This window comes from Macaca mulatta, chromosome 11, assembly GCF_049350105.2.
Source record: "Macaca mulatta isolate MMU2019108-1 chromosome 11, T2T-MMU8v2.0, whole genome shotgun sequence".
NCBI classification, from domain to species: Eukaryota; Metazoa; Chordata; class Mammalia; order Primates; family Cercopithecidae; genus Macaca; species Macaca mulatta.
In genome coordinates, this window is record NC_133416.1 from 51,180,249 (window position 1) to 51,207,545 (window position 27,297).

Consider the following 27,297-nt stretch of genomic DNA (forward strand, 5'->3'; position numbering starts at 1 on the left):
CATTATCAGTGACTATTCTAGTATCTAGTCCTGGTAGTAATACAAAGCATGATTGCTGAAACAATGATTGAAGGAACAGTGGTTTGCAAGCTAAGATCATGAGCTGAATCAAAACGTTCCATCATGAAAATTAGATAAAGATTTTTTTCCTATTTATAGAAAAAACAGTGATAAAAATTCCCAATTTTAAACCTTTGTCCTATAAGTTATATTTCAGATTTTGCCACCTGATCTTGCATATCCTCTAAGAAGAGCTAGTCTATAAAAAGCAGAACAGAAAAGTGAGTTATTAAAAATAACTCGTTATTTTTAAATCGTTAGGAAAAGACATTGGTGCTTAAAAAGAGCCTTTTTTCATGAACTCATATTTATGGTTGTGAATTTATATTGTATACATATTATGTAGTCATGTTTTACTAGTTTGTAAAATTATTCCTAGTTTCCGTGATACAAATATTCCAGTATTTCACCATGTGCAATGAATAGCACTAACTTAGTGGTGCTGTATTCTCTGAATCAAGTAGATGGTCTTTGCTCTATCATGGATTTGGGGTCTTTTTTTAGTAGTTTGTTACTTCTTTTTTTTTTTTTTTTTTGAGACGGAGTCTCGCTCTGTCGCCGGGGCTGGAGCGCAGTGGCCGGATCTCAGCTCACTGCAAGCTCCGCCTCCCGGGTTTACGCCATTCTCCTGCCTCAGCCTCCTGTGTAGCTGGGACTACAGGCGCCCGCCACCTCGCCCGGCTAGTTTTTTGTATTTTTTTAGTAGAGACGGGGTTTCACCGTGTTCGCCAGGATGGTCTCGATCTCCTGACCTCGTGATCCGCCCGTCTCGGCCTCCCAAAGTGCTGGGATTACAGGCTTGAGCCACCGCGCCCGGCCTGTTACTTCTTTTTAACATGATGCTCAAGAAAAGATAGTCTGGTTAATGCTTAAGATGAAACAGTTTATACAGTTCTGCTCATTTTCAGACCTAAAAGATACACACACATACACACACGTGCTCCTACTTTCTTATAGTGTTATTATTAGTGTCTTTTCTGACATGCAATCTACCACCCATTCTAACACAAAGCAGCACTTTTAAAACAGGTAATCAGAATGTTCTGTAGCAATATGAGCCACAGAATAATAACATATCCAATAGTAATTCCTAAGGGTGTTTCAGCAGGTGGAATGCAGAATAATCAGCAGATGATTTGGCTAGAACCTCTGCCAAAACCTCCACTTTTGTGAAAAGGGCCTTTGGGAGTCCTGATAATGAGGTGTGGTTAGGATTTTGACATCTGCTCTTAAAGGTATTACTGGAAGCCCTTCCAGGACCAATATTGACAGCGCAGGAGCTCCTGTTGACTTGCCTTTCCAAGGAATCTTATGTCTCAAAAAAAGTAATCAGAAGATTTGTTTCCTCCAGAGAGCCAACGTTGGCAAACCAAGCAAGACTAGTCTAGAGAGCGTGATATCCTTCATTCTACAACTTGTTTGTTTAATTGATAGCCAACTTTGCAAATTCTTTCTGAGCTGTTAAATGCACATGGAAAGATGCAGGGAGGGCGGCATACGTGTGTGAATTACTGCCAAGCATCTCCATATGTTGTGTCACATGTAACCAGTTTTCCTATGGAAAGGGGTAGGTGAAAATGAGAATGATTTACTCTCACAATAGCCTATTTTTGCAAGGAGCATATGTTTAAAAAAATCTAGTAATAGTCATAACTCTGCTCAGTTTCACATAACTTTGAGTTACCACATGGTATATCCTGGAAGACTGATTTTACTGCGCCTAATATTAGGACTACCTTAGTACTGTTCACTTTATAACGATCCTGTGGAAGAAAAAAAAAGGAACAAAAGTTAATAATTTAGACATAAAAATTTAGAGAATAATGGCACTAAAAAATCAAAATGGATTTTGTCTCCATTCTCCCAAAGCATCGTTATCCTGTGCATGTGTTCTTGGTGCTTTGGAAGCACATTAACATTTAAATTCATGAGAGGCTACTCAGTAGTGATTCCCTGAAGTAGTTACCCTACCTTTAAGCAGGCATACCCTGTTCCTTGGGAGTCATTTCAACCGTGGGAGAAGCTGGGAGTATGTATAAAATAATCTTATGCTAAACCAGCAGTAATTTTATATTTAGCCATCCTTAATTCTCAAGGCAGACAAGTTTTCTACTACGTATTGGTTTCTTGCACAGATGGACTCTCACTAGGGAGGCTTCTTAAAACTATTTAATGTATATGTGCTTTTTAATTATATCCAGACTTATATTTGCATATATATTTCCTCCATATCAGTCAAATCTAGATGGACAAATGTAAATGGGAAAAAATCAAGGTCATCATGGTCTTTAATATTTTCATCTTTTTTTTGATCTATATGCTTGTCAAAAAAAATTCTTGTGTCTCTATTTTTAAAAAGTATAATATTTTATATTATTCCCTATAAGAGTAGCTCTGACTGTATAGTTTTTCATATTATGCCTTTTAGAACTAGTGCTGTTAGTCTGATATTCACTTGTTAATTTAATCACTTATCAAATATTTGAAAGTCCCTGGGGGACAACAGCTATATATTTTTAATACTTAGCGCTCAGTAATATTTTTGTATTAATACTATGCGCTAAGGAAATTCAGATTGAATCAGATGGGATCTCTAACCCGGAGGAATTTCATAGTCTAATGGAGACAATGGATATGTTGCATTTGTGCTGGGTCTTGAGTTATAAACAGGATTAAATCACAGAAGCAGCCATGTCTCAGGCAAAGTACCATGTCCTAATATTTCAGTCATCTCCTGAAATAACCCTTTTGACCACCAGTATTTGTTTTCCTAGATGGCTGCTTCAGGTAAGGGGTATGGTACACACTCTGTAATATCTCCTAAGAGATATTACAGAGTGTAATATCCTCTAAGAGATATTACAGAGTGTGTACCATACCAGGATATCTTGTAATATCCTAAGAGATGTTACAGAGAGACCCTTTGTAATATCCTAAGTGACTCATATGGAGCTGTCACCAGTGATTTACTTACCATTGATCTATCTATTCACTACCTCTAAGGAAGAATTGATACAGCAGACTGTCTATTTCAAAAGCATTTCATGAAATTAAATCTTTTTTCAGGTGGCTCTGAGACTGGATTAAGAGAATCCAACCTGGTATTTGTAAGGAGATGTACCTAGAGCCTATTCTAGGACACATTTGGACGGGGGATATAAAATACAATAAAATAGTTGTAGATAGCCTTAATGAGGCAGAAAGGCATAAACACAGCCTTAAAGATCACATTAAATAAGCTGGCCAGTGTGAGCTACTTACATGTCCATATCTGAATTTATCTGTTGCTGATTTGGGGTTCTCTTTCAGGCCTGCAATTCTGTTTTCTCTTTCAATGACTTTGGTCACCTTCTATTTGAACATCCAATAAGTGATTTCGGCTTCGCCTTTCTGCTTATCTTTTGCAGCTAACCCTGATCCATTTTTCCTTATTGTTTTTCTGGTACCACTTTTAGTCTTGCTACATCTTATTGCTTAAGTGTTTCAAGGGGCCTATAACTTGATCATGAGACAGGATCTGAGAGTATTGGGAGATTATTGTGGTTTCTAGAGTAAGTCAGCCCTACCAATGCCATTCCTGGGGGCCAGAGGGCAAAGGAGGTTCTTGTCAGGCACCAGTTATATCTTACTTCTTGTCTTCAGAGGTCAGTGGATAGATAGAGATAATCAACGCACTTTAGTGACAAGCTTCCTTGCTCCTACTGCTCTGGTTTTTGTATATAACGTTTTCCACCTGCTGTCCATTTTGCTCAAATGTCATCTTCTCAATGAATCTTACCCTTACCACCCCAGGTACAATTGCAACCATCCCCCTCCTCTGCTCTCACCTCCCATAGCACTCCCATTTGTCTTACCAGGCTTACTTTTTTTCTTTTTTTCATGTCATTTGTTGCCTTGTAACGTATTATGGACCTTATTTATTGTGTTTACTGTTTAAGTATTTTCTTGCAACTAGAATGTAAACTCTGTGATTTTTGTTTGTTTTTATTGATGTAGCCCAAGAGTCTAGAAAAGTGCTTTAGCGTGTAACAAATTAATTTTTATATTGGTACATAATGTACATATTTTCAGGGTACACATGATAATTGGATACATTCATATAATGTGTAAAAATCAAATCAGGGTAATTGGGATATATACCACCTTAAATATTTATTTTTTCTTTATACTAGAAATATTTGAATTATTCTCTTCTAGCTGTTTTGAAATGTACACTAGATTATTATTAACTGTAGTCACCCTATTGATCTGTCAAACACTATGTCTTATTTCTTTTAACTATATGTTTAAATTTTAATACTTGTTGAATATATGAATGAATAATTCCAATATCCACATCATTGACATCATTCAGAATAGACTTATTTTGCATTCTGAATTCTTATTTCAACTATATATGTTTGCTAAGAATCTTTTAATCAAGCATTACTGCAGAAAATGGTATTTCTCTGTTCAGTATGAAAGGATTAGCTATCACAGTGAAAAAGAATATAAAGATATGTGAGAACAGCTTTGATAAGCTAGAGATGCTGAAAGAATGTTAGATTTGCTTCTATACAATAGTACACTCCAGGCAATAAAAGTATTTACCTTAGGCTCATGTTATCATGAATATGAATTTTATTAACTTACTTCTCGTGTGTAAGAGGAGATGACAGCATGCTACATCTGAAAGAGAAAATAAACTATTGCCTTGTGACTCCTCCAGAACAAAACAAAAACCTCAGCAACCTGCAGAGCTTAAAGATCATTTGTGTAAAAAGGGAAGAAAAAAGGTTCAGAAACCTTAAATAGGCAAAGTGAAGCAGCAATATATTGCCATTCCTCAGTACTTAAGGAGAGAACTTAGAAGCTCTGGTAAAATCAACTTGTCTGCATCACTCCAAGGAGATATAGTAGTGATTTTAGAAAAATTAGTTTTATAAATACAAATACATAGTTTAAGTCATTTCTTCTAAATTCTTGGAAATTATATGCTAGATGAGATGGCTGAAAATTATATGAAATTGTGGAATTACCTGTTTTTACGTGACTAGCAACGAAGCGTGATTTTTTGACAGAAGGCTCACAGGCCTATGCCAAAAGCTGATTAAATTGCTCAATTAAGTAAGAAGAGATGACAAACAAGAACAGCTGTAGGCCAAAGATTGGTCCACACGAGCTGTGCACACAGTATGGATTCCGAGTATAGGAGTGTCCATCTAAGAAAAGTAATAATGAAAATGGTCACTCAAAGAATGGCCATTTCATCCTGTCACTTTTGTAATAGCCTAATATTTTTTAGTAGCACTCAAAATGCTAAGGTTTTGGGAAAGGCAATTTTGGATTTGGAGAATTGTTAATTTTACATGAAATAATCTTGTTTGTTGAGTTTCTTATGCTATTAAGCCACATAGCTATAAAGCAAATAAATTTTTATATATTGTCTCTTCAAGCTATGATTCTCAATGAAGGGTGTATAGCAAATCCTCTGTAGGAGTTTGGAAAAAATACAGAGTTCTGGGTTCTACTTCTAGAACCCAATACCCTGGCGTGAGGCTCAGCAACTGTGTGACAGGAGCATTGCTCAGGTGATTCTGATGCCCGTTGCTGACTTGTAGTTGCTACAGAAAGAAAACCCACTTAACTTCAGGTCTAGATAAATGGAAAATGTGGAGAAGGAAATAGAGGATAAGTAATTGTGTCAGTTAAACACACTCCTGAGATTCACAGCTCCTTATTCACAATTCTGAAATCTTGAAAGTGTTGAAAGCCAAAAAAGAAAAAAATAAGACTTTATGAAACCTGCTCTGCTCTCATCCAGTTTCTGGCAAAACCAGATCTAAATTGACATGAGGCTTTTCATGATCCGTATTTATCCCAAGTGTGAAGGGACACGTGTTTTTTTAACAGAAGGATGAATGTGTTTCTTATGGAAGTTTTACCTGATAAACTGTATATGTGTACTCTCTCTCTATATAGAGAGATTAAGGGTATATATATATGTAATATATATATACACATACACACTGTAATATATATTAGCATAGGCTAATATATATTATATATAGTAGTCTATGCTAATATATATACACTATATATATATTAGCCTATTCTCACACTGCTAATAAAGACATACCTGAGACTGGGTAATTTATAAAGGAAAGAGGCTTAATTAACTCACAAATCAGCGTGACTAGGGAGGCCTCAGGAAACTTACAATCATGGTGGAAGGGGAAGCAAACATGTCCTTCTTCACATGATGGCAGCAAGGAGAATGAGTGCCCAGCTAAGGGGGAAGCCTCTTATAAAATCCATCAGATCTCTTGAGAAATAACTCACTATCACGAGAACAGGATGGGAGAAACCACCCCTATGATTCAATTATCTCTAACTGGTCCCTCCCACGGCATGTAGGGATTATAGGAACTACAATTCAAGATGAAATTTGGGTAGGGTCACAGCCAAACCATATCTGTCTATCTGTCTATCAATCTATCTATCTATGTAACAATCATCTATCTATCTATAAACTATATACATATAGCTGTATATATACCATTTCCCTTCTAGAATCTAAAGAATTTTAGATCTTAAAGGGTATCTGGTCTCAATAAGTTTTGAATAAGAGATGGTAGAGTTGTAGTAATGGGTTCAGTTGACATTTTGTTCCATCCTACTCAAATGATTTGAATGTATTTTACTGATTCTAAATTTTTTGAGGGCAGAAACTCTGTATGCTCACCTTATATAATAATAACCATACATATTGGATCATTTAAAATAGTACCTCATCGAGGTCTCACAACAATCACACTATGAATGCAGGGCTCACTGTTCTAAGGATGAACAGCCTGAGGTGAGTCAATGAGCAGTCACAATGCTTAGTGGACAGGCACAGAATTAATAATCCATGAGTATTTAGTAAACTGAATATTGTTTTAAATTGAATTGAACTGCTACTTTTTTTTTCTGTAAGTAATAGAATACATTCAGTGTGTGCTGGTCAATAAAACTTAAATGGGAAAATATTTAATAAATGTTTTTATAAAATATATAGACATTTTCTAAATCCCATGAGCAAATGTAAAATGGTTGAGGGACACAAATTTTTTGATGTATATATGATCAGAGTCAGCTTTAAGCATTAAAGTTAATATATAAGGGTAGGATTGATACTAATCACACTTATTTTGATAAACACTTAGTTTTATAAACTTCCCTCTAATAGCATATACTCAATCTTAGAGGAGTATGCCAGTAATGTGGGAAGTGGGTTTGGGATAAAGGGTGCAGGGTGGTCAAATGTCACCCTCATTCCCTCTCCATCAGTGAGATCTTCAGCAGCAGAGCCAGTGGTCCACTCCTAGAACCCATGGTCCTCTGCACCTGAGGTTTAGCCGTGTGAGTCCTGCTCTGATTGCACTGCCTTTCAGGACCTACTGGATGCTTACTGTTTTTGGTGTTTGCATAAGGAGATTACCATTTTCCAAATGCTAGTATAAGCAAAGGGAGAAGACCAAATAAAATGGGCTAATTTGGCTACAGTTCTAAATTGTTCTGTGCAAATCATGAAACTTCTCTGTGCCTGCTTCACCGTTTGTGAAATAAAGATTGTCAAACTGATGTGACACTGAATGGTGATGAGTACAAATGAACTGAAGTTCCAAGAGTCCTTTGAAAATTATTGTATATTTAATATAGGTGAAGTATTGGTTGAATGCATTGAATAAATAAAATGTTTTTACAAAAAGTCTGAAAATATAAAATAATTAGTTTGAAAAAATATTCCTTCATTAAATATTGTTAACATTAGTGAAATATACACATAATACATTTGCTAAGAGTTTGGACTTTGGGATCAGGCATGATTGTATTTAATCTGCATCATGGCTCTGCTATACTGTGACATTGAACTAGCTATCAAGCCTCTCCAAGCTGTATGGTTATATGTTCCTGTTCTATAAAATTGGGAGCATAGTAATGCCTGGATCATAGCAAAATATGTTAATTAGTTGTCAATAAACATATTGTAGGTCCTTAAAGGTACAAAGTGAAAACTTCATTAGCCTTTCCCTGCTTCAGAGAAATAAAGGTAGAAATGAGATATGTGTTGGGAGGTGAGACACTTCTCAAGTATAACCAGACTTAGAATCTGTAGGGTTTATTTGGCTGTGCACATTTGAAAATCATTAAATATCTTTATTCTTTCTATAATTAATTCTTTCTGGACTTTAAGCGTATCTTTCTAGGACTAATGATGAAAACTTGAATTCTTTGTTAAAACATCTTGTGTTCTACAATGCTAAAATGAGGGTGAGAGAAAGAGTATGGACAAATTGAACTGTTCCTAAGAATACAGTAGACAAGACAACCAGGAAAAAAGAACAGCAACACTTTCCCAATACAAAACACTTTGGCTATATAATTTTAAAAAATAAAACAGATAAGAAAAACAGCAATCTTTTCAAAACCATGGTCTTTTGTACAAAAGTAAAGGATATCTTTAGAGACCAAAAATAAAGTGTGACTCAAACCCAGAGAGGTAGTGAGTGGGGCTGTGACTGACTTGAGGGCATCTGCCAATGCTAGTGACTTAGAGCACTTGTTTTTCACTCGTGTGAAATAAAACCCAAGGGCTCAGACAAAGTATGTTGTCAAATCAGAAACAACCAATATAAGGCCAGGACCCCTGAATAGCTACACTCTCACTGAAAAATAAAAAAAAAAAAATACCCTAAATAAAAAGGTGCTTTGGAAACTTGGTTTGTCCTGTCAGAGATCCTAGAGAGAGGAAAACAGAAAGTATCCCCTGAGAATTCATAATATTCTGTTCCTCAAGTGAGTTGATGGCCCAGAGTCTCACTACCTGTAGGCTTAAAAAACTCCACATAAAAATTTATTTTGGAGAGATCCCAGGTTGGAAGTTTCCTTAGGCCCTTCACAGAACCAAGCAAAAATTCTCTCTGAGGGGACACACTAACAAATCAGTCCTTAAAATACCTCCACAAATAAATGACTGATAAACATGATTGCATAATTAAAAATTACAAAACACACAAAGAAACGAGTGTCATGAGAAACAGCAGTAAATACAACTAGCAGAATCAGACCCACAAAGATTTTAATTATTAGAATTATCTATATAGAACATAAAGTAATATATGCAAATAAATAAAGAGGAAATTGAAAATATTGGTGAGGAATGAAAGACTGAAGCATTTGAAAATGACCCAAACAGAACTTTTAGGAAAAAAGTTTTAAATGATTGAAATGAACAGTTCAGTTGTGGGTTAAAGAGCATATCAGACAAAGATAGAGAATATGTTTAACATGTTTTTAAATGTAAGCAAATATGTATCATATTGAACAACTACCATAATGATTTCTTTCTGAAAAATAAGCAAGTGTTAATAAAAGTCAAGTGGAACTGAAATTCTGGAAAAATTTCCATAAAGGTTGGGAAGGAGTTATGAGAGTTAAATGATCACAAATGTTTTGAATTGGTGGAGTAGAATGGTGATATTGATTAGTTCAATTTTGCTAATTTAAGTATGCAGAGTGAAATTGGTAGGACAACTTCCTAGTGAATAGAAATCCAAACCAATATAGAAGAAAGGAAGAAATGACGTGAAAATAAAATCTCAGGGCTAGGTGTTGTATAATCCCAGCACTTAATTCCACTTAATCCCAGCCTGTAATCCCAGCACTTTGGGAGGCTGAGGCAGGCATATTGCTTGAGCTCAGGAGTTTGAGAACATGGGGAAACCCTGTCTCTACAAAAAATACAAATATTATTCGGGCATGGTGGCATGGCACACACCTGTAGTCTCAGCTACTTGGGAGGCTGAGGCAGCAGGGTCACTTGAGCCCAGGAGGCAGAGGTTGCAGTGAGCCAGGATTAAGACACTGTACTCCAGCCTGGGTGACAGAGGAAGACCCTGTCAAAAATAAAATAAAATCTCAGTTAATCTGAAAGAAAGCACAAAGAAAAGTTTGAGCAAAGGAACATATAAAATGAAGTGGTAGAAAAAATTCTGTTAGTAAGCACAATTAATGTAATTTTTCTGTTAAAGAGGAAAGATTAGCAGGCTAGCTTAAAACATTTCCATCTATATGCTGTGTATTAGTTTTCTACTGCACATAACAAGTTACCATAAACTTAACAGTGTTAAACAAGGCGCATTTGATAGCTCACTCTTCCATAAGTCAAAAGTCTGTGTGGGCTCCACTAGGTTCTCACAAATCTGAAATCAATTATTGGCCAGACTTGGCTCTTTCCTGGAGGAGCCAGGGAAGAACCTGATTTCCAGGTCATTCAACTTGTTGGCAGAATTCAGTTGCTTTTGCTTGTAGGGCTGAGGTCCCTGTTTCCTTTCTGGAAATGGCCCTGGCCACCCTAGGTCTTTTCAAATTGTCTCTTCCATGTCAGCAAAGGAGACCATCCCTGCATTGAATCCCTCTCTAGCTTCCAATATCACTGACTTCTACTGCTTTTGAAGGGCTCATATGAGTAAATTAGGACCACCCAATAATCTTTCTTTTGCTGCTCATCATAGTCACAGGTTCCACCCAGAACTAAAGGGAAGGAGATTTCACAAGAGCAAGGGCCATAGGAGGTCATTCTCAGAGTTCCATCTCACATATACTGTTCTCAGAGTCATGTTTAAAACGTAAAATAATAGAACATTTGAAAGTTAATGCCTGGAAAACATATACCAGGAAAATATGACCTAAAATAAAGTTGATATAGTTATATTGCTGTCTAGCAAAACAGACTTTTGACAGGAAACAAAGCATTTTTAGGATTAAAAAGAGACTGCATAATGAACGTGTAACAATTTTAAACTTGTATTACCATATAATATACTTTCAAAATTTATAAAGAATAAATTAGGCTGGATGTGGTAGCTCATGCCTGTAATCTCAACTACTGGGGAGGCTGAGGCAGTAGGATCACTTGAGGCCAGGAGTTCGAGACCAGCCTGTGCAACATAGCAAGACCCTGTTCCTAAAATAAATAAATAAATAATTAACTGGGCATGATGACACATACTTGTAGTTCAAGCTACTTGGAAGCCTTAGGCAGAAGGACTGCATGAGCCCAGGAGTTCAAGGCCGCAGTGAGCTATGATTTGTGCCACTGCACTCCAGCCTGGGCAACAGAGCGAAACCATGTCTCATTAAAAAAAAAGAAAGAGTAAGTTGACAGAATTTGATGATTGTTAAACCCATCATCATAGTGCTTATGGTGGAAAAGAAAAAGCGCTGAAATGAATAGGGTAAGCATTTAGCATTAAGGATTTAGAAAAACAAAAGAACGGGTAAATTAGTCAAAAAATATATTAGGAAGCAAATAAAGATATGAGCAGAATTAATAAAAATAAAGGTACTATATAGAGGATCGAAATATACAAAATTTTTCATCTGAAAGGCTAATAAAACTAATATAAGATTAATCAAGATTAAAAGTACAAATAAACCATGTGAAAAAAATAAACTATCAACAGCAATGCAGCAGAGATCAAAGATATAACCATATGCTTCAATATAGAAAAATATCAGAAAAGTAAAATGAAAATATCTTGGATATGTAATTACATCAGATATTTTAACAAAACAACAGAAAATGAAATGGTTTTACTAAAATACTTTTACTTGGTGTAATCTTAAAAATATGTCCTAAAGCCAATATTTCACTTATATTTAAAATAAAAATATTTGACTTTATTTTTAGACAATGAACGCTAAGTAGGATTTCTTTTTACAAAGGTATACATTTCGGTCATTGCTTTTAAATTTCTAAGTTTTCTATTATGAATATCACTGAAACACTCAGTCCGTAACATTATAATTCTGTTTTCAAGCAACAATAAAAGATAGAAACAATGCTTGCTCAAACTTATAAGCCATGTTACTGGATAGTTCCCTTACTTTTTAATCTCTCAAATTCTGAAAATGGTTATGGTTATGTCAGATGGTTGAGTTACCAGTCTTTTCTTGGACTTGCCATTTCCTAACATTAGAAACAAACATCAAGCCTATAGTATCTTCCACACACTAGCCTACAGATTTGGGTTTGTCACCCTATAGAGCTGGCTGAACCATTTTGATAAGTGGTATTATGCAAACAATATGGCAGGCTACCTAGTGGTGCAGGACCTGAGTGACTGAGCCAACTCCTTTGGCTCCGTCATTAGGGATAGCATGTAGTAGCCATTTCCTTTAAAAAACTGGAAAGCTGAGGATCTTTAAGATGAGATTTATTTTCCCTTTGAGAAAATATTTGCTTTTTTTGTGTGTTCCAAGGGCTCCTTTGTGGATAATATTTTTTATGATCACATTTTTGAAAACATGCTTTATTTTTCTTTCTATTAGCGTTCCATACCTGTATACATTTTCAGAGCCATTATATTATGGTATATTGTATGTAATTACTTTATCTAGTAATGATCAGTTATCCATGTTAACAAAGCAGAGAAGGTATGCATCCTGAAAGTTACTCATTCTTTCAGGCAAAAATAAATGCTCAATCATATAATATTGGGCTAATATTGTTTTATAGTTTAGCCACCTGTAAGGAATAGCATGCTAGAAGATGGTGTAAATTTTTTTTCTTTCTTCGGGCTTCTTGCTCAGCAAAACCAGTGATCATTCTCTTGTTTTCCATTTATTCTAAATTACAATTCAATGTGGTGGAAAGCAAATCGTACTGGGGCACATCATATTTATTTTGTATTTGTTAACACACTTTTTGAAACTCTGCCGAACTTGCCTGGAAAGGTACTTTTTGATTGTATATATTTCTGTATTCAGATGATTCAGATGTCTTTCTCTAAATGCTTCTATATTCTGAGACATGCCCAATTTCCTTACTTAATAATATAACAGTCCATCACTCATTGTAAATCAGTAGGGATCCAGCAATAAGGTGCAATACATCACAAAAGCAGGGCAGGCTATCATTGAGATAATAAGCAGGTGCATTAATATTCATGCATTATGAAATCCTGGTTGTGCCTCTAAAATGCTGTAGAATACATTCCAGATTTAATGTTCACCAGTAGATGTTTGCAGTGATTTTAAGATACTTCTTGTGGCAATTTATTCAAGGCATCACTAGATGATTTAGGAAACTTTCATCTGCAGTTTCCATTCACTTAATTGTATACTCAGCTAATGTTCCTCAATGAGTATGCATAATCCTTTCTGGTTAGCCTTTGGGTTGTTCTTTGTCTCAGTTGGAAGTGATGTTGTGTAAGACGGATCATATATGTATGTCTGTGTGTGTGATGTGCTGTGTATGGTCGGAAAAGGAAGGGCAGCAAAAGGGGGGCAAAACTACATACATACATCCTATATAGTACAGTATTTACATAGTGTCAAAGACATGAAATTTAGACTTTGTTTCCATCTCAGAGTAATATAAGTGGGTGTATAAGAAAATAATGCTATGCTATAGTGGATGCAAAATTACCAACAAAGCAGGGCCACTGCAGAGGATGTTTGTATTGCCTATTCCATAAGAAAAGTTAGGACCTCAAATAATAAATGAGAAAAATTAACCAGAAGCTCTTTATCTGTCATGATGATATTGGATTTATTACTGTTGTTAACATTCTGTATACATAGGATGGACACACACCCAAAATTCGTTCAGATGTTGGGACAAATGATGTCAGACTTACCCCAAGAGGGTATAAAAGGTTTATTTCATAAGTAACGAGGCTTTCTGGGGAGAGCATGGAGGCTCCCAGGCAAATCTGAAAATAACTTGAGCCAGGGCCTAGAAAGGAAACTGGTTTGGAATTTTTATGGTGTACTTGGAGTGAAACCAGGGTGAGGGTTTCCATACATGGTTTAAACTTCCTGCTGGTACCAAAGGAAGGGGCATCATAGTTTTCGTATCAGTTTTCTCAAGTGTCAGGCAGAAAGGGAAGAAGGAGGGGTGAGGCTTAAAAGTTATAAGCAATCAAATATTAAAAAAATGGAGTCATTTTTCATACTACGTTATGATGATGTTGGGAGAAACTTTGGGAAATACGACTGCAGTGTGTTTAGGACTTTCTATCAATATGCTTAGAAGCAGAGAAGTAAAATGAACAACTTGAAGAAATACTGGAGCCCTGTTGTTCACCTCACCTCCTCTCCAATTTAAATTCTGACATTTTCTGGTTGGTAACCAATGTCCCAACACTCTTAGTCAGTGCTCATGTCCTTCATCATGATAAAGAGTCTTTCCTCTTGGCCTGTGTATGTGAAGATGTTCTCATTTTGATGTTGGCTTTGGCTATTGGTAAATCAATATATCCTGAACCATATTCCATGGGCAGTAAAAGTTCTCAAACATTAAATCTGCTTTTACAAATTAAAAGAAATTCAGTATCTTTCCATCCTGTCACTGAATAAGCCAGCATAGGAAATTTTAAAGCATATGTTAAATTATGGGTTTTTTAATATTGAAAGCTTAGCATTAATTGGCTATGCATACTGAGAAAGTGCCAAATACTTGCTTATAATTTCACCTAAAGTATTTTTCCTAATGTGAACCAGTGTATGACCACAATATTCTGACCAATACATGACCACATTTTCCTGAATGAAACTGAATAGAATAAAATGATATCAACCAAGTCAGGAAAACAATATTTCAGTGGTGGGGCAATTCTTCCCTAATTGTCTCAATTGATTTTCTTAGTTGCACAAGGAACTAAAAGAATGTTGGCCATGATAACAATTACACCAGGATGTAGGAAATCTATGAAAATCCTATTTCTGGTGGCATATTTTGCTGCAATTTTCATGAGATGGGAGATGCTACCAATGTGGGACTGTGATATTACTATTATCTTTAAGAGAAGAGATGAAAAATCTACCTACTAAATACTGTTAAAGAATACTTAGCAGCCGGGCGAAGTGGCTCATGCCTGCAATACCAGCACGTTAGGAGGCCGAGGCAGGTGGATCACCTGAGGTCAGGAGTTCGAGACCAGCCTGGACAACATGGTGAAATCCTGTCTCTACTAAAAATACAAAAATGAGCGGGGTGTGGTGGCACGCACCTGTAATCCCAGCTGCGTGAGAGGCTGAGAGAGGAGAATCGGCTTGAAACCGGGAGGCAGAGGTTGCAGTGAGCCGAGATCGTGCCACTGTACTCTGGCCTGGGTGCCAGAGCGAGACTCTATCTCAAAAAACAAAAAACAAAAAAAAGAAACAAAAACCCCCTTAGCATTCCATTTATGAAACACTTTTCATGTTTCATATATGTTATAAAGATAGGTAGTCATATAAACCCAATGTTTAGTTTATCACATATACTGAATATTAAACAAAACCTTTCTTCAAAATTATCTCTCAAAAGAGCTGAAACGGTTTTATGTTGAAACCCCTACAAAATCTCCTATTACATTTATTTTATTTTGAACAAAGTTGTATTTGGGGAAGACATTAATAGAAAACATTGTTAATTAAAAACTGGCTTTGAATGTTGTTTAGGTCATCTGATGGATACTGTTAAAAAAGGGAACAAACCTCTCATGGATATACTAATTATTTTGGGTGATATAGGCTCAAATTTGCCAAAAATCTGTGTCATTGTAAATGGGCCTCTTAGAAATCACTTTAAATAACAATTCAGAAATTTTGTTTTAAAATAGAGAGGTTTTGGCAATCAACCAAAAGAACACGGAGAACAGGAATCAAATATGCTAACTTTATATTAAGACTAAGTGACATATCTAACTCTGAATCACAGTCTGTAATGGAGGGTTCCCAAATGCAGTGACGGTCAACTATGTTTCAAGACAATGAAAAGAAGAAGCATGATAGTTGCTGATCAAAGGCAAAGTTGGTAAAGGACAGTTCTTCAAGGTAGGTGCCAGACTCTAAAAGCCCTGGCACAATGCGGGTAGGGTGTGTTGGCTGAGTGGATCCTACCACCCCTCAACATGAGCCTCTTGGATACAGAAAGTCTGGAAAAAACTGACATCATTCAGATGCCAGTCGGTCCCAAAGGAACTAGCATGAGAATTTTGTTACTAAGAAGAAAAAAGGAAGAAAGTGATAGGAAAATCCAGCAGAAGCTGCAAGAGTCCTCCACCAGAAAATGCTACCAAGGACCAGAGGAAAATGGTAACCAAACATATTATATTGAATTTTTTAAAATTTAGGGAAGTAATTGCCTTTTAAAATAAGGTTTCAAAGCAATGGTACAAGAATTCAGAGAGGATGATGTGAGACAATAGAAGATGAAATAAAAGATGGTGGACTCAGGAAAGAAACATGGAAGAAAGAAAATTAGATAAATAAAGGTCAAATTGAAATCTCTACAAATATTACTGGACACACTCCAAAATCCTCAGTATAGGTCCTAACTCAGTGAACAAAATTAAAAGCTAATAAGGAATGTAGACATAGAGGACAGAGAAACCCAGCATATACATAATTGTTGTCCCCCCAAAATAGAACTAAAGTAATGGAAAATAAAAGTCATGGATTAGGATAAGATTCCAAAAAGACGGAACAGAACAAAGGAAAACTTGAATTCTTAGATTGAAAGGGCAAATCATGCCTAGAAAATTGATACAAATCAATAAACTTAGCAAAATTATTATACTCAAAATATAAAAAGAATACTTTATAAAACTAATTTACCTGGAGAGATGGAGAAAAATAATTTCAGGTTCAGTTTTCTCACTTCTTAGCATCAACAATGTTAAGGCAATAAAGGAATGCCTCTAATTTCTTAGGGAAAAAATGTGACCCAATAATTTTAAACTCAGCCTAATTATTGGCCAAGTATTTTAAAAATAAGCAATTTGGTTATAGGCTATATAATTCTCTTGCCAATTTAGTTTTAGGGTCAAGTTTAAAAGAAATGTATAACTTCCAATTATAAAGCAGAACGTAGAAATTTTTCCAAACCCTAAGAACATAAAAATTACATATAGTATAAGAAAGTAAAATATTTTTTTCTCATTTTTTATAGATGAGGAGTGAAGATATCATTAAAGGTGATAAAATAGGAATATAAGATATTCAAAGAGTTAAATATGTTAATAGGAAAAATAATAAAATAGGGTAGTGAAGGGAAAGAAGACAGAGGGGGAGGAAGCAGAAATAAAATTTTCCTATCCATGCTCATAGTATGGAGTAAGTAAAATCTAAATAAATAGGAAATATTAATACATGCCTAAATGAAGTGTAATTATAAATATAATAATTAGAACAAAATAGAAACCTTTCATATTTTAGAAGAATGCACATAAAAAGGTATGATGATTCTTTGATGCCTAGTTTGTTGAGTATTTTTAATATGAAGGCATGTTGAATTTTATCAAAAGCCATTTCTGCATCTATTAGGATGATCATGTAGTAACTGTTTTTAATTCTGTTCATGTGATCCAATAAATGGATCATATTTATTGATTAGCATATAATGAACCAAACTTGCATCCTAGGAATAAAGCCTACTTGATTGTGGCAGATTAGCTTTTTGATATGCTGCTGGATTTGGTTGCTAGTATTTTGTTGAAGATGTTTGTGTGTATGTTCATCAGGGATACTAGCCTGCAGTTTTCTTTTTTCATTGTGACTCTTCAAGGTTTTGATAGGACAATGATGCTGACCTCATAGAATGAGTTACAGAGATATTCCTCTTCCTTGATTTTTGTAATAATTTAAGTAGGATTGGTACTAGCTCTTCTTGTATGTCTGATAGAATTTGGTTGTGAATGCATCTGGTCCAGTACTTTTTTGGAAGTAGTAGCAATTTTTTTTTTTTTTTTTTGAGATGGAGTCTTACTGTGTCGCCCAGGATAGAGTGCAGTGTTGTGATCTCCGCTCACTGCAACCTCTGCCTCCAGGGTTCAAGCAATTCTCCTGCCTCAGCCTCGTGAGTAACTGGGATTACAAGTGTGTACCACCATGCCCGGATTTTTTTTTTTTTTTTTTTCGTATTTTTAGTAGAGACAGGGTTTTGGTATGTTGGCCAGGCTTGTCTCAAACTTTTGACCTCAGGTGATCTGACCATCTTGGCCTCCCAAAGTGCTGGGATTACAGGGGTGAGCCACCACACATGGCCTTTGTTGTTGTTGTTGTTGGTAGGATGTTTTATTACTGATTCCATGTTGAAATTTATTTCCATCTTTTCAAGATTTCAATTTCTTCCTGGTTCAGTCTTGGGAAGTTATATGTTTCAGGAATTTATCCATTTCTTCAAGTTTTTCTAACTTTATATGCAGAAATGCTTACAACAGTCTCTAAGGTTTTTCTGTATTTCTGTGGGGTCGGTGATAATGTCCCTTTTGTCATTTCTAATTGTGTTGATTTAAATCTCTTTTTAACTTAATCTAAGTAGTACTCTATCAATGTTGTTTACTCTCTTAAAGAACCAGCTTTTTGTTTTGTTCATCTTTTGTATGGATTTTCATGTCTCAAATTTGTTCATTTCATCTCTGGTTTTGGTTACTTCATTTCTCCTGCTAGCTTTTTGGTTGGTTTTCTCTTGTTTTTGTAGCCCTCTACGTATGATGTTAGGTTGTTAATCTGAGACCCTTTTAACTTGATATAGGTGATTAGCACTATTTCCAGTTAACACTGCTTTAGCTGTGTCCTAGGGATTCTGGTATGCTGTTTCTTTGTCTTCATTTGTTTCATAGAACTTTTTATTTGTGCCTTAATTTCATTCTGTACCCAAATGTCATTCAGGAGCAGATTTGTTTAAGTTTCATTTAATTGTATGGTTTTGATACATCTTCTTGATATTGATTTTTATTTGTATTATTCTGTGGTTTAAGAGTGTAGTTGGTATGATTTTTCTGTTTTTGAATTTGTTGAGAATAGCTTTATGGCCAAGCATATGGTTGATCTTAGAGTGTGTGTCATGTGCAGCTGAGAAGAATGTATATTCTGTAATAAAAGCCATCTATGGCAAACCCACAGCTAACATCATGCTTAAGGGGCAAAATGTGGATGCATTCCCCCTGAGAACGAGAACAAGAAAAGCATACCCACTCTCACCACTATTATTCAAAATAGTACTGGAATTCCTAGCCAAAGCAATCAGGCAAGAGAAAGAAATAAAAGACCCCCAAATAGGAAGAGAGGAAGTCAAATTCTCTCTCTTCACAGACGATATGATTCTATACTTAGAAAACCCTAAAAAGCTCCTAAACTGATAAACAACTTCTGTAAAGTTTCAGGATACAAAATCAGTGTACAAAAATCAGCAGCATTTCTGTATGTCAGTAATGTCCAAGCTGAGAGCCAAATCGAGAACACAAGGTCATTCACAATAGCCTCAAAAAGAAAAAATACATAGGAATACAGCTAACCAGGCAGGTGGAGGATATATCTACAATGAGAATTAGAAAACACTTTTGAAAGAAATCAGAGATGCCACAAATGAATGGATAAGCATTCTATGTTCATGAATAGGAAGAATCAATATTGTTAAAATTGCCATATTTTCTGCAGCAATTTACAGATTCAGTGCTATTTCTACCATTTTTCACAGAATTACCCATAGTCTATTCTAAAATTCATATGGGACAATAAAAGAGCCCAAACAGCCAAAGCAATCTTAAGCAAACAGCACAAAATCAGCGGCATCACACTACCTGACTTCAAACTACACTAGAAACCTACACTAACCAAAACAGCATATTGGTACAAAAACAAATACAGAGACCAATGGAACAGGTTAGAGAACCCAGAAATAAAACCATACACCTATAACCATCTACAACCATCTGATCTTCAACAAAGTTGATAATAACAAGCAATGGGGACGGGACTTCCTATTAAATAAATGGTGCTGGAATAACTGGTTAGCCATATGCAGAATGAAACTGACCCCTTCCTTTCACTATATACAAAGATCAACTCAAGATGGATTAAAGACTTACATATAAGATCTAAAATGATAGAAACCCTAGAAGAAAATATAGGAAACACCATTCTGAACACAGGCATTGACAAAAACTTTATGATGAAGTTCCCACAAGCAATTGCAACAAAAACAAAAATGGACACGTGGGACATAATTAAACTAAAGAGCTTCTGCCCAGCAAAATGAACTATCAACGGAGTAAATGAACAACCTATGTGATATGGTTTTGCTGTGTGCCCACCCAAATTCACCTTGAATTGTAATAACCCTCACATGTCAAGGGAGGTGCCAGTGGAGATAATCATGGAGTCAGTTTCCGCCATACTGTTCTAGTAGTAGTGAATAAGACTCACGAGATCTCATGGTTTTATAAATGGGAGTTCCCCTGCACAAGCTCTCTTGTTTGTTACTACATACGTCATACTTTTGCTTCTCCTTTGCCTTCTGCCATGATTATGAGACCTCCCCAGCCATGTGGAACTGTGAGTCCGTTAAACCTCTTCCTTTATAAATTACCCAGTCTCGGGTATGTCTTTATTAGCAGTGTGAGAACAGATGAATACACTACAGAATAGGAGAAAATATTTGCAAAATATCCATCTGACAAAGGTCTGATAGCCAGAATTTATAGGGAACTTAAATAAATCAACAAGCAAGAAAACAAATAATCTCATTAAAAAATGGGCAAAGGACATGAACAGACATTTATCAAAGGAACACATACACATGGCCAACAAACATATATATATATATATATATATATATATATATATATATAAAAAGCTCAACATCACTAATCATTAGAGAAATTCAAATCATACTGCAATGAGATACCGTCTCACACTAGTTAAAATGGCTATTAAAAAGAAAAAAAAATGACAGATGCCAGCTAGGCTGCAGAGAAAAATGAATGCCTATATGCTGCTGGTGGGAATGTGAGTTCAGCCACTGTGAGAAGCAGTTTGGAGATTTCACAAAGAACTTAGAATAGAACTAATATTTGACGTACCAATCCCATTACTGGGCATATACCGAGATCCGCTCGGTCATGGAGACCCTAACCCAGTGGTGCTGGAGCAATTAAGACAAAGACACAGAACTAGAGTGCAGAGTGGGAATCAGGGGGCTGACAGCCTTCAGAGCTGACGGCCATGAACAAAGTTTGACCTACATATTTATTGACAGCAAGCCAGTGATAAGCATTATTTCTATAGATTATAGATTAGCTAAAAGCATTCCTTATGGGAAACAAAAGGACAGGCTCTGCCTTGTTATCTGCAGCAGGAACATGTCCTTACGGCACAGATCACTCATGCTGTTGTGTGTGGTTTAGGAACACCATGAGCGGTTTTCCACCCTGGGTGGGCCAGGTTTTCCTTGCCCTCATTCTGGTGATCCAACAACCTCCAGTGTGAGCGTCATAGCCATCACGAGCATGTCACAGTGCTGAAGAGACTTTGTTTATGGCCAGTTTCTCATGGCCTGTTTATGGCCAGATTTGGGGGCCTGTTCCCAGCAGGCATACGCCTAAAGGATATAAATTGTTGTACCATAAAGACAAATGTACATAGATGTTTATTACAGCACTATTCACAATAGCAAGACGTGGAATCAACCTAAATGCCTATCAGTGGTGGACTGGATAAAGAAAATATAGTACATAAATACCATCAAGTACTATGCAGCCATAAAAAATAAATCATGGCCTTTGCAGCAGCGTGGGTGCAGCTGGAGACCATTATCCTAAGCAAATTAATAAAGTAACAGAAAACCAAATACTGCATATTCTCACTTATAAGTGGGAACTAAACATTGAATATACGGAGGCACAATGATGGGAACAACAGACACAAGGGCCTACTTGAGTGGGGAGGGTGAGAGGAGGGTGAGGATCAAAAACTTGCACCTATCAGATACTATGCTCACTACCTGAGTGATGAAATCTTTTGTACACCAAACCCCAGTGACACACAATCTACTCATGCAACAAACCTGCACGTATACTCCCTGAACCTAAAATAAAAGGCAAAACAATTTTTAAAAAGGCATGATGGATGACTAAAGCAAGAAGAAACTATCTCAACAGTTTTATATGTGCTAATATTGAATGATGTCAATATATTGTTAAGTAGAAAGAAATAAAATGACATACTAGCAAATAAAATTTTATCTATTATGTTCATTAATATCCTTTATGTATATGCTTGTTTATTGATAGAATAACGCTTATTTATCTTAAACGATACTCCACCAATTAGTAGCTTCCTCAAGAGCGACACTACATAGCCATAGTTATTTTTCTATTTTGGCCCTGTGTCCCTCATAAATCAATATTTTACACTAGTATCACATGCTTAGCATACAACCATATGAAATATGACTTTAGATATAGTATATGTAGTACCTGCATGAGAATTAGCTTGTAATCAGGCTAAGAAGATAAGAATGGCAAAAGTAGAGAATCACACAGAATGTCAATTAATACTCAGTTTTGTCACACAAATATTTTATGAAGCCTTCTTAGAAGACTGCAGCCTTCAGTGTCCTCCTGCCCTTTGATTTTAAATAGCAATTATAGACTGTATCATACTGTAACATTAAATTATGTCTTTATCATATTCTAATAGTTCAGTATATGATACTCTTGTCTTCATAGAAAAGATTGTCAAATCCTTTGACTCTAAATCCATTTGTGTGATACATTACTGATATAAAGCAAAGTGACTGGATAGAAATCTCAGATATGAACAATAACACACCAATAATTATTATACCACCTGCTAATATATATATATTGTGCTCATAGGTGATTAATGAGAAAACAAGGCACAGAGAGGTTAATTACATTGTCCTAAATTAAAAAAAAAACTACTAAGAGATATATTTAGGGTTAGAACCCAGGCAGGCTGACTCTGGAAATAGTGCACATAATGGTATAATAGATGGTGACCTTGCTCTGTTATTTAACCTCATTGACTTCTCTTCCTCCATTGCTAAAAGGTGGAAAATAATGACTTACTTTACAAAGCTGCTGTGATGCTTAATAAGAAAAATCCACTAACAGCTTTGTAATCCATGAAGCTGTACAGCCAACGTGAAGTATAACTGTCGTCATTGCTATTTTCATGCTGTTGTTAACCAGCATTATACAGGCTCGCCTCACAGGAAAGCAAAGATTTCACTTAGATTTCTGTAGAGATAGTTTTTTTTAACAATCATTTACTGACTTTTAAACCTCAAAATGCATGTTTTTGCTGAGAATGCACAATATCTGTATTCTCGAATAAGTTATATTCTACTGAAAAAGATTATCTGATAAGCCATGATGTGGTGAGTGCCATAATGAGATTCTGAGTTCTGTACAGGGGCCTACTAGAGAGGAAAGGGGAAGGGAAGGATTTTGAGATTCAAAGAGTTAAGCACATTTCGCTCAGCATAGAAAGATTTGCAATTTCAAATTCTAATACCTGCCTGTGAGAGAGACATTCACAGGTTTTGTGTATTTATGCTACACAGAAACCTCATGGCATTGTCTTTAGTCTCCCTTTCCGGCATCTTTTCCCACAAAGACTGTCCTTGACCAACACCAGAAATGAATTTGATTTCTCTAATGCAGGAGATAATTGGATTTTTCTTTATGGAATGCATCCCTTTAATGACTGTCTCTGCTTCTGCCAATTTAGCTGCAAGTGACCTGACATTGATCTGATGATATGACTTAAAATAAAGAGTTTGAGCTGGAGGTGACAAAGATCAGCTGCCTGGCATCTGAAAGAATGTTTTTTTGCTTCATCTCACCATTTTCCTGGGAAAATGCTTTATCCTTGAATGTCATTTTTACAAAACATGCAGCTGTAATAATTGGTCATACAGCAGCAGATTGCTTCCTTCTAGAAAATATAATAAGTATTTCCCAGAAAGTGCCCTGGAGAAAACATTGAAAATTGAATAAAACCCACCCAGTAATCATTCTATTCCTTGGAAATATTTATTACCATGTTGATTCTTTCTGGAACAGGATAAATATTACTGAAGAAAATTAATTAAATCTTTTAAAAGTCTGATGCAACAAGAAATATTTATTTACGTATTTATTCATGTAACCTTTAGGTTTTGTTAAAATATTTGACATGAGACCTGTTATTAAAGAAAGTTATAAAGGTACAGTGGCTGAAATTGTATTTGGAAAAAAATAGCAATTTTTTCCTCAAGAGGAGTTATGATATAAAGCTCTTTTTATTCCTAAGAGTATGTGAGATTTAAATTTCTCTGTTTTCACCTTTATTTTTTTTTCAGTAACAATGTAATTCACTTGATTCATGGTTAATTTTTATTCTACCATCTTCCCTTTATTCCTTTTGATAAGTATCATGAATCATTTTGATGGGAAATACTATCCATGGGCATTAATTTGAGTGAGAAAATATAATCCTGTAATTTAAAAGGATCAAGAAAAAGATAAACAGATGAAAAAATCATTGATGAACTAGTTTCCCTTTTAAAATAAGTAAAAAATATTTTCCTTTTTGAATTCTTAATATTAGTTGCATTCACATTGATGGTGATTGACAGTTTAAAGAGAAATGAACTGAAAGTTTATATTAAAACCATGCATGATTGTTGAATCTTTTTTTATTCAACAATGAAGCCACATCATGTGAAATTATTGTAGGCCCTATGTTAGATAGAGCCTACATAAATCTGTAGTGTTACTCAGTGAAGGGGAATTGACTATCTTTGGTTCTCATCAACCAAGAGAATGTTGGGAACTCTATTCCTAGAAATGACATTGAGAAATAATATGAAGAATTAATATCAGATCTTTCCTGTAAACTAGAATCCTTATCCACCATTCTGATTGTGTCATCTAAGTGAGCATGTGAAGCAGTGACATGCTGGTGAATGTTTCCAGAGACCATTTTGGATGCCCCTGCTTGAGAATTGATGTGCCTTCTACAGGAAATCCAGTACTATTGAAGGGGTCACTGATCTAACAGTACTCCCCACTGAATCACCATCTTTCATCATAAATGATTACATTTCACCCATATCAAGGCCACTGTTGAAAGCTACACTTAAATGCAATGATAAAGCTTTTTAAGCACAAGAGAAAAATTTATTTTAGTGGATGATGAAAATTCTCTCTTACTCAATGCAATAAACCTCATTTCATTTCTGTTTTCATAATTTTGAATCTATCTTGTCTGAATTTGAACATTATTAATCAAAATCGTAAGTATTGGAATAGTGTTCTCTTCTCTTGAAGGGAAGGCAGATTTTCTGGAAATGGGAAACATGCGTGTGTGTAACATACACACACATTTGTGTAACACTTGTTTAAAGGAAATTTATTCTCCATCCTCATTGGATTTTAAAAATACCTTTCTAATAGATTAACTATTTATGATACTTTGGGCTTCTGCTGAAATCATTAATATGTGATGTGGTAAATGAGCAATGTATTTTGTTAATGGATCTTTAAAAACAGGTATTTATATCTTAATTTATTTTATCATTTCTTCTTAAGCAAATATTTTGGTCTAGTATATAAAAATCCTTTTGACATTAAAAGGGATAGAAAGATCTCCACCGTCAAGGATTTCAAAGCCTAGTGAAGAGAGAGAAAAGTATATAAGTAAGTAAAAGAGAAGGTAGAAGGTGATACATGACATGAGAAGGATGGGTCAAGAACCACAAGTTTTCTATAAGTGGGAGAGAACAGTGAAGACATCACAGTAGTGATATGACCTAGGCCTCAGGAGATGGGCAGAATCTGTGCAGGTGAGGAAAAGAGGAAGAACATTTTTAGATGAAGGCATAGAATTGTGGGTGAGAGAATGCTGGCTAATTAGAATAAATATGCTATAAAACTGGGTACAAGTAGTTTACCACATGTATAGTTGGAAGAAGTAAGGAAGAGGAAAAGAGAAGATAATATTTTGATTAATGATATCACTAAAAATCTAGACATCAGGGAATGCTTGAGTTTTAGATTTAGACAAACTTTTAAAGAATATAGTATTTTATTTGTTACATATGCTTTGTTTCTATGGTGATACTAATATTCAAAGGTACTTTCTTCGTATAAGGTAATCTTAATATTAAAAAAATCTTAATATCTGACATGTTGAATGACTTTAAATGTGCTTATTCCGTATGTACAGTACAGTCAAATAAACTATTAGAGTTTCTAATTGAATGAAGTATATCCTAATTTTTGTTTCTGCATATGTTATAATGTTAAAATGTGTACTTATTCTATTCTCAATAGAATGTAAATTATAGGCTTATAGTTAAATCTGATTTTAAGATTTCTGAAAGTGCTAAATAAGATCCTTTCATTGCTTCAGGTCACTGATATGATGCTTCAGGACAAACCCTATCCTGACTGGGGAAAATCCGCAAGAGCTTTCTGGAAGAAAGGAAATGTTAGGATCACTTTGTTCTGGTAGGAAATTGTTTCACTTACTTATTTCTGCCTTGCCTCACTCACTAAAGGACTTGAGTTGGGCGTAATTTTCCTTAGAGATACAGAATTCTATCTAGAGAGACATTTTTGGTAGCTACTATGTTCTGTTAAAACCATTATCCTAATTATTTTATGAATTAATTTCTTCTTACATATTGTGTATATTCACATTTATAAAAGAGAAGTTTTGCTAATATAGTGATACACTTAAGATTTGACCAGAGGTAGGTTTTTGATTCAGCAAAAACAAGCTGTAATTTTCATCAGTAAGATCTGATATATAAAACTGTCTCTTATAAATACTAAATTGCCTAGTATATTTGACAGGATACGATTTTGCTCTGAGAAGTGATAAAGAAAAGGAACCTCTTTACAAATCACATTGGCTACATTGGCATTTCTTCTTTATGTAGTTTCCTTTAGCTCTCCAGCCCAATCCTTGAAATTAAAAAATAATCCATGTCTTATGGAACTTTGTTTTTTGTGAAGTCACCGTTATTTATGTGTATGTGAACAAGTTCAAACAGAAAAGTTAGAAATGGAGAGACAGCAAGAAGGGCACTTTCACGTGGCTGTGGGACACTCCCCAAGCACAGTGATTCTGCATGATATAATATACAATTGAATAATTATATAATCCCAAGAAAAGTTATGTAAACTAACACTTACAAATGTTCTTTTTTTTTTATGTTGAACTCAACTAAAGCAGTGCTGAAAGGCAACTTTCTAGCACTAAATGCTCTTTATTTATTTATTTATTTATTTATTATTATTATTATACTTTAAGTTCTAGGGTACATGTGCATAACGTGCAGGTTTGTTACATATGTATACTTGTGCCATGTTGGTGTGCTGCACCCATCAACTCGTCAGCACCCATCAACTCATCATTTACATC

At 35.3% G+C, this 27,297-nt stretch overlaps 1 protein-coding gene across 7 annotated transcripts in view; it reads left to right on the plus strand.

The window, feature by feature from the left end:
* Window positions 1-27,297, plus strand: part of TMEM117 (transmembrane protein 117) — a 564,266-nt gene that overhangs the window by 340,606 nt on the left and 196,363 nt on the right. For all 7 annotated transcript variants that reach the window (XM_077952512.1, XM_015151464.3, XM_015151466.3 and 4 more), the window contains 1 exon segment: window positions 26,281-26,378. In XM_077952512.1, the coding sequence (XP_077808638.1) occupies window positions 26,281-26,378 (98 nt within the window).